At 36.0% G+C, this 8,516-nt stretch overlaps 2 protein-coding genes and 1 long non-coding RNA gene across 3 annotated transcripts in view; 1 reads left to right on the forward strand and 2 right to left on the reverse strand.

Annotated features, from left to right (window-relative positions):
• The window catches only part of LOC105462641 (ribonucleoside-diphosphate reductase large subunit), a 4,517-nt gene extending 2,700 nt beyond the window's left edge, over positions 1-1,817 (reverse strand). Inside the window, 5 exon segments of the mRNA XM_011709367.1 lie at positions 1-221; positions 302-665; positions 799-976; positions 1,195-1,283; positions 1,592-1,817. The exon segment at positions 1-221 is cut by the window's left edge and continues 217 nt beyond it. Coding sequence (XP_011707669.1) covers positions 1-221; positions 302-665; positions 799-976; positions 1,195-1,283; positions 1,592-1,703 — 964 coding nt within the window. The 5' untranslated portion in view covers positions 1,704-1,817.
• Positions 1,818-2,189: 372 nt separating this feature from the next.
• LOC105462643 lies at positions 2,190-4,035 on the forward strand. Its single transcript, XR_976087.1, has 2 exons — positions 2,190-2,494; positions 3,474-4,035. It is a non-coding gene; the product is annotated as an uncharacterized LOC105462643 (long non-coding RNA).
• Positions 3,413-8,516, reverse strand: part of LOC105462642 (neurofibromin) — a 17,730-nt gene continuing 12,626 nt past the window's right edge. The window contains exons 20-25 of the mRNA XM_011709368.1: positions 8,255-8,314; positions 7,804-8,009; positions 7,528-7,720; positions 7,187-7,407; positions 6,874-7,081; positions 3,413-6,767 (exon numbers count right to left, since the gene is read on the reverse strand). Coding sequence (XP_011707670.1) covers positions 6,994-7,081; positions 7,187-7,407; positions 7,528-7,720; positions 7,804-8,009; positions 8,255-8,314 — 768 coding nt within the window. The 3' untranslated portion in view covers positions 3,413-6,767; positions 6,874-6,993. The remainder of the gene's footprint in view (positions 6,768-6,873; positions 7,082-7,186; positions 7,408-7,527; positions 7,721-7,803; positions 8,010-8,254; positions 8,315-8,516) is intronic.

Here is an 8,516-nt window from a genome sequence, read left to right on the forward strand (position 1 = left end):
GTCTCTTGTTTCCTCCTTGATCAACGTAAATGGCTATTTCGTTATACAACTTTAAAACGGAAACCAGGCCGTTGGTTGTATTCGTATCCTTCGCGCTTTTGGCACGAATGCAGTGCATATTAAGTCCTATCCCTCCGGCGTATTTGCTAATGAGCGAGCACTTTTTCAGCATGCTAAAAATGCCCTTTATGCTATCGTCTTCGAGGGTCAGGAGGAAGCAGCTGCAAGAAAGTAATTATTAGTTATTAGTGAAACAGTAACGCGCGATATTATTTAGCTAATTGAACTCTTTCGAAATTACCTGGACATCTGCTGGTTGTTAGTACATGCGTTGAACAGTGTTGGCGAAGCGTGCGTGAAGTATCGCTCGGACAAATAATTATACGTCTCTATGGCTTTGTCGATGTCATTTTCGTGAATCCCAATGGCCACTCTCATCAACATGTGCTGAGGTCTTTCGACTATCTTGCCGTTGATTTTCAGCAGATAGCTTCTCTCGAGCGTTTTAAAGCCGATGTAATTATAATTGAAGTCCCGATCGTATATTATCGCAGAATCCAGTCTCTCCGCGTTTTTCTTAATAATATTGTAATAATGCTCGCTGATTGTAGGAATATGTTCATTCGTAATGGGATTCTTGGCGTAGTACAAGTCATGCATGACCTCTGCAAAGCGCAAGAATTAAACGTTAATTCTAATTCCAAATCTAATGTCAATTAAACATCAGTAATCAACTGAGAGTTTTGTGACACAGAAATTGATTTAAATAAAGTTTTAAGTAAACGCAGAATGCTGTACCGCTGAAGCTCTTCTTGGTTTCCTTGTGTAGGTTAGACACGTCGATTCTTGCAGCTAGTATAGCATAGTCAGGATGATTTGTCGCCATCGTAGCTGCAGTTTCAGCCGCTAGATTATCCAGTATAACTGTAGTTACTCCAGAATACAAACCACGTATCACTTGAATCGCCACGGCAGACTGCAAATAACAAATTTAAATATTATGCAAATTGATAACTAAATTTGTAATTTTTTATTTGTGTCCCTAGCATTTATTTGTACCTAATCAAAAAAAATATATATATATTTAATGTATATACAATGTTACAAGGCTTTTTCTCAAGATGCTATACATGTACATTTCATTCTTTGACATCACATTACATTGGAAATCATAAAAAGTAAAAAGATACTTACTGGATCCACGTAGTTCATATCCAAGTTGTAACACTGTTTGGCAATCCTGGAAGTGATTTTATCGAAATGGACATCCTCCTTACGCCCATCTAAAGAAAGCAGTTTAATTTTAATCTCTCCTTTCACCTCTGATGATTTGCAATTATATAAATGTATAATATGTATAAATGTATGATATTTATAATATCAACACATAACACTAAATGTAATACTAAACTAATCATCTAATCTTTATTTTATTGCGAATTCTTTTGCGATTTTATGCAAAAGCCAGGTTCCTGGTGTCACAATGATAGATCAATATTATACAAAAAGAATGGACATTTCATATTCCTGGGTGAAACGGTAAGATATCCTGCACATTCGAATACGAAGGAATGATTAACCTATAACTTACTGCGCTTAATAACGTGCATCTTCCCGCGCGCGGCTTCCTTGCCTGGCATTTTCAAGGGAGATCGATTATCGTTTCCCGCTGAAAGTTTCTCAAAGGTCGTACAAAAATCCATGTTAGCCGAACTGAGCCGAACCGGTTAGCTGACACACAGACCTACTGTTATTCTTCGTATGTACAACAATTTTAGGCGCCAAACGGAAGAACACATGTTCGACATGCGCGTTGCGACTTATTGATACGAGCCAATAGCCAAGCGTTCACCTTGAATGTTGATGTTTTCCATCCTCGGTTTAAACTGCAAGAACCACCGAAACTTCTTGCCGTTCGACAAACATTCTCTATTATTCTTTCTTATCTGCAAAACGTTATGGAATTTCTGAAAAAACTTTATTTTTTCGTTCTTTCTACTCTGAAACTCTAAAACAGGACCTTCTATTGCATAAAATTAATGAAAGATAAATGTTATAAATTGACGAATATTAAAATGCAATAATTGCATTAACTTCAATTACGTAAACTAATTCATTACGGAGATCAAAGCATAGTTTTTTTTAATTATATTTGACGTATTTCAACATATGTATGCCATCACCTAGGCAGAGATTTCTCTCTGATCTCTGGTATATAAATATACGTAAGATGGAAGTAGCACGGACACGCACCACGTCCACGTTCTCGTGCTATGATTTGATCGACAGTGTTATAAGATAGACGTGGTACGTAGTTCCTTTTTTGAAAACGTGGACGTGCGACGCTAGTGTACAACGGAGTAGACGAGTACAGACGAGTATTCGCCGGTCCCACGAAAAATGCCGAGATTCTCTCACGTCTCTCTCTCTGTTTGTGTAAATAGTAAAATAAATAAAAAAAATACGAAAAGTATGATATACTCGATGTCGAGAGGTACCTTTTTAAGATACTACTTCCGGTTACTTCCGAATCGAATCACGTCACATATATATTCGTACGTGCATCATGACTGTAGTGTAGGTTAACAATATACATATTTTTTTTTCAAGACAAAAAATCGTCGAACTGTTAGTAGAATGCATTTCGATAATCGGTTACTCGACCAAAAGAACCGAAATTCTAAAAAAAATTTAAATATATATAACCTGTATTATTTCATTCTCAAGTGCAAATTAACCTCAAAATTAACAAACAGTTGCACGGTTCAAAATCAAATACTCTGGAATACGTGCACATAATTTTATTTTTTAATATAAAAAGCGTAGCGATACACGCTGATTGGTTCGCATTATTCGAGATCAGGTGTATTTAAACGCACGTGTCATTTCTTGCTCAGTATAATCAGCATACTTATTCGCGAGATCGGCGACAATGACGATCATATGTTTGACCATCCGATTTTTTTAAACTGATCAAATGATAAATAACAACGGTATATAGGATAATTGTCTCTATTAGTGTGCCCTGTATCTGTTAGTGTGCTTTTATATTTAAATAAGCCATAAAAATAAACGGGTACAAATAAAGTATTTTTTTATAAAGTTAAATTTAACTTAATAAAAAAAAATACTTTATCTATATATTTGTACCAGTTTATTTTTATGACTTATTTAAATATAAAAGCACACTAATAGGTACAGTTACCCTATTACTTGGTTAAGTAATTTGTAAGATTAATTTTATCTGCACGTAACGGCACACTCTAATAGCTAGAATAGATAAGGGTAAGAATATGCAAAAATTTCTATAAATACATTCGTGCTAAAAAAAAAAAATAGCACATAACAGTAATTAAACGAGTCACAGGCATTCGAGAGTCCAAATCGAGCATCAATAATGCAACACTTGTATATAGTTTAACAAACAGCGTTTTAATCTCGATATATTTACACAAAAAATTGTCTCATTGCAGTTCGTAGAAAGGCCAGAATCATGTCGTGAAGAGATTCAATTCGAGAGAAAAATAATGCTTAATGCCGACCGCGCGAATCGAGGGGAGTTCGCAGGGCTATAATCGTACATTTAAATATCCGGTGTGCGTATCATCACTATCCGCTAGATAAACGTTACACCGTTATATGTTCTTTTCTTTACGTATACACGCACTTTTTGCTCGCACACGTGCATACGGTACTGTCGGACGCGCGTATATACTCAATTAATTTGATAGCGTCATGTACTAACTCGAATCCTGTATATACAAAAAGTTTATAACAGCAAAAAATCGAATACATACTCGATACATATGAAAATATGGATATTTGAATAATATCGACAAAATATTGCTTCGAAATTAAATTGCTGATGTAAATTGTAATAAAAAAGAGAACACATTTGATACGAAATTTGCGCACAATTAAAAAAAATCGACAACCCTCTCTTTCTTTCGTTTAACTGTAAACTACGCTCTGTGCGAATAAGGCTAGAAAAATGTGCGCATAAATTTTTTTTTTAATAAATGCTCGCTAGTCCGACGTACAACTCGTTGTTCATCAATCTTTACACGCTAGAATTTAATATTTACAGATTTATCGTATAGTAACACGCTCTAGGAATATCGCGAAAACACGAAGTCCGTGAAAGGAAAATGTCGAACTGATGTATACATGTCCGCATACATGTTAAGCAATTTACGATTATCGCGATCGTCTATCTTTCTTAATTCTTAATGAATTAATCGTCTTGTCTAACGCAGCCTAGGGACGATTTACACCTTTGGTATAAGACAACAAGACGCGTGATAACACACGGCAGTTACGGATGCGCTTAACAGATCCGAACTGCGCGAATTAATTATTATAAATTAGCGAGTATGAATCAGTATTCGATGAGTGAATATAAATCATTAATTTAAAATTAGTTTATACATGTCATGGTGAGATTACCGGACTGACAAAGTTTATAACAATTAGTAGGAATAAAAACTATGGCCGGTATTCATACTCAATAATTACTTGAATCACAATTTCATAAATCTGATTATTCGTCAATCTATTTAATTTTTTTACAAGAATTCATAGTCGTTAATTCAAGAAACGTTTGATTTATGAATTACTTGTCATTTTGATAATCTCAGATTGATGAATCGATGAAGTAACTTAATTATTATTAAAATCATTTTTATCATCTTTTTTCTTCTATCACATCATCAATCATATAATAGTTATAGTAATCTAATACTAAATTATTAGATAATGAAATTTTGTATAGATATTTTTTAAATAATCTCAGATTTAAAAAAATGTTAAACAGAAAAATTGTCATGGCATTATGTGATGAATCTCTGATTATTTGAGCTAATAATCAGAGACAAATAATAACAGATTTTTGAAACACAGATTTATAAAATAAAGATCTGTGAAATATGAATTCAAAATATGAATCTATAATTGATTACGCTCTCAATCAAAGATTGCAAATTATTTATGATTATGAATACCGACCTAAGTGTAAAAAAACATTATAAAAAAAACTTACTTCGAGCTTTTCGATACTTTAAAATATGACTAGCGCACGTTTAATAAGATCAAAGCTCATTGTAATAGTAATTAATGACTTGAACGTAAATTCATTCGTATTAAGTACAAGCTCGGAAAAAGCTCTATACATATAGAAATTATCGCATTAATTTCGAAATTCATCGATTCATCGTACGACGAATTTCCTTCATGCGTCTCTAAAAACTCGTCTAAAAATACAGATACAATACGAACACAAAAGTCAACTTACAAAATCGCCACGATTGTACAAACATTATACAACGCACTATGTACAAATACATCTCTCAAACTTCTAACAATCGCTCTATAGTGCCGTTAAGAAGCTGCTATTCATTCTGCATAGCCGCGCGCACAAAAATATCATTTCTCAATCATTTCTCAATCTGACATCTTATTATTTATACATACATATATATATATATATATATATATATATATGTCACACTTGCTTATGGCGTCAAAAGAAGTTCACCTAAATAAATAAATGAAAATTTAAAAATTAAAACGGGGCGAGTATTCGTCGCGGTACACGTACGTCAAAATACTATTTTAACACGATCCCTGGCACTTGGTATTCCATTGTTGCTAACACAAGTGCGAGATCTTTCGATTTACATTTTTCGCTATAGTCCCTCCCGCTTCTCCTTATTACTAAAAATGTCCCGGCTTACGTTTACAGTTTTACGGAGAAGATATCGCTTGGTCTCGCTTTGTACTTTAATAAGTAGACAATATACACGTATATTGGTGTTTCTTTTGATAAATCTAGAAATTATTCGTCCCGGGGCTTCGAACGCCTTGAGACAACAGGCGCCACTGGTCCAAATCATCTGTGCATTGTTGAGATCCATATATGCAACGGCATACGAGAAGGAGCGACACGCGGTCCTCGCGTAGAAAGTTACATCTGGCGCAATCGCATTTTCTTAGGACCCTAGAGGACCAATGGAGATTCTTTCGTAAGTAGAATAATAAAATTGTTTACAATATATTACGACTGCTTAAAAATAAATCGTAAACAATACATTCTCCTGCGAATAGAAGCGTCACACTTAATACATATGTCTAAGTATAACGCGAAAAAATTGCGAGAGATGCTTATTAAACTTTTACTTGTCTGCTTCTCGCGGTTGATTCTCTATGGGCCATTGAGATTCTGTATATGTATTGTATTGCGATCATGGCAGAATCAGTCAATAAATTATGTGCGAGTAATCACGAGAAAAATATCGAACATATACAATACTCGTTGCTGATTCAACATATTTTTCTCTGACAAAACTGATCGTGTAAATCATTTTCTATTTGTGAACGCTAAATCATGATGAAATGCACTGTACATTCCAATTTGCTGAAGTCCGATTTTACGAGAAAATTTATGCTCTCAACGCAAATTTTCCAAGTTCGTTGTAAAAAAACGCTGACAATACATATGGTATAATACTTCAATCTCGTAGCAAAAACTGTCACGCTGGGACAGTAAGTTTCGTACGATTAATAAAATGATCACAAGATCGCTTAAAAAGCTTTAAAAAAAAGAAAAGTTGTCAACACATATCGCTAATAGAAATAAAATGACGTTCGTCGGAAACGTAGCTTTCGTTGACTTCCACTTCTGTAGGCTCATTATCGTGACGTGGACGGCATTGTACTAAACTGACTGGACATGTTGCAGCAATAATAACGGGATAAATGTGTGCGAGGTTCTGCGAGGTAAAATATTAATAGGTAAAATCTCTTTTGAATGTAATTAAAATAATAAAGAGAAAAATGGTAGAGATAGAGTGCCTTCTAATTGTTGATATATCTTACCTAGATTTACAATGCGATTACTTAGAGTTCACACACTTCGTCTGCCGTCTGTAACTTTCCTTTAGTTTGCTTCTTACGCACACCTTTATCGCATTGCCGGTCAGTGTCACAAATTAATTGCTAAGGTTGTGAACCGCCACCGTCACCGCCACCCGTATCCTCAGTTTGGTGCGCATCAACCGAATCGTTTCGCCTCGTCTCCGTATGACTGAAACATTAAACTTGTCCGATGTATGTCGCGTTTTGTGCACAACGTAGTTTATGCAAAATTACATTTAAGCGGCAAACCCTGCGCGAGTAAAATGAGACTCACTCTACGTGAACGGTAGATGCGTCGGTCTCTATTGATGTACGAGATTGTTCCTGGACAATTCCAGCGTGTGGTCTTGCTTTCGCAAAATCCGCGTGACAGCTACCGGCCCATTTACTCTTCCTGCTAATTGTCTCTTTACTATTCGATTCTTGCAAACACAATTCCACCATCGCCTTCAGACAATTCACAAACAATTCGGCACTCTCGGGCGTGCAGTTAGACTGTAAAAGTATTGTCAATTGCATTACGAATAAATAAGGCTAGTTCCTTGAATGACTAATCCTTAGTATCAGAACTAATGAATCGCTAGAAACGATCAAATGCCAGAATCCAGAACTTACATTCGTGTAGGGGCCGGCGAATCTCCAAAGACCGCGGAATCCGCAGCTCTGCAGATAGTGTTGCAAATGATGTTGCTGATTCGCGTCTTCGCAGGCTATCATGTTCTGTATGATAGTTTGAACCGCATTCAGTATCGCTTGGTCGTGACAGGAAGACAATACGCTGTTGATCTTCGCGTCGAGTAAATTATGTCTGCAAAGGACAAATTCGGCAAATTGCAAACATTTGAAAATCGATTAGTCTCACAATCAGATGTTCCGTCTAAGAAAACTTACACGACTGGAAAAACCTTTGGGAAAACTATAGTTGCTTCCGCCAGGTACTCATAGAGGAACCGCGTTTCGTTTTCATTGGTGGAATACTTCACCAGCGTGGCCAGCATGGTCAGCACCAGAGTCTGCGTTGAAAAGTCCGTTAAGACGTCCGGATCGAGTAACACGTTATTTTCGTTGCTTAGGCTCACTCTGGTGCTGCGGTCTCTCTGCGTGTAGCGTAAAGATACAAATATATATTAGTTCTCTCATTATGTCGACACACGACTGTAAGATTAAGAAATTATTTTTTTCAGAAATTAGTATTAAAAAAATTAGATATTACATATATGTACAGTGTCGCGAGACGTCTTCACATTTTCCAACATAAATCGTTAAAAACAGCCGCCTCTTTCGATTCGGAAAGAAAGGGAAAGGAAAAAAAATATAAGAACTATTGAGATGACAAAAGTACCTGCTGCTCTGTGTTGTCCGTCGACTTGTCGTCCTTTGTGCTCGGCACGCTCAAGGATCGCTGCGATTTAAATAAAAGCCGGCCAGTCTTGTTAGTGACAAGTTGCAAGATGTTTTATATAATCCAGGCAGGCACAGGCAGGCGCGGGCACACACCGACAGAGAGAGATAGAGAGAGAGAGAGAGAGAGAAAGAGCGAACGATCTGCACGGGGGAATAAAATGTTATATGCTAGGCGCAACAAGTCTACTAGTATTAACTGG

This window comes from Wasmannia auropunctata, unplaced genomic scaffold, assembly GCF_000956235.1.
Source record: "Wasmannia auropunctata unplaced genomic scaffold, wasmannia.A_1.0 LD336095.1, whole genome shotgun sequence".
NCBI classification, from domain to species: Eukaryota; Metazoa; Arthropoda; class Insecta; order Hymenoptera; family Formicidae; genus Wasmannia; species Wasmannia auropunctata.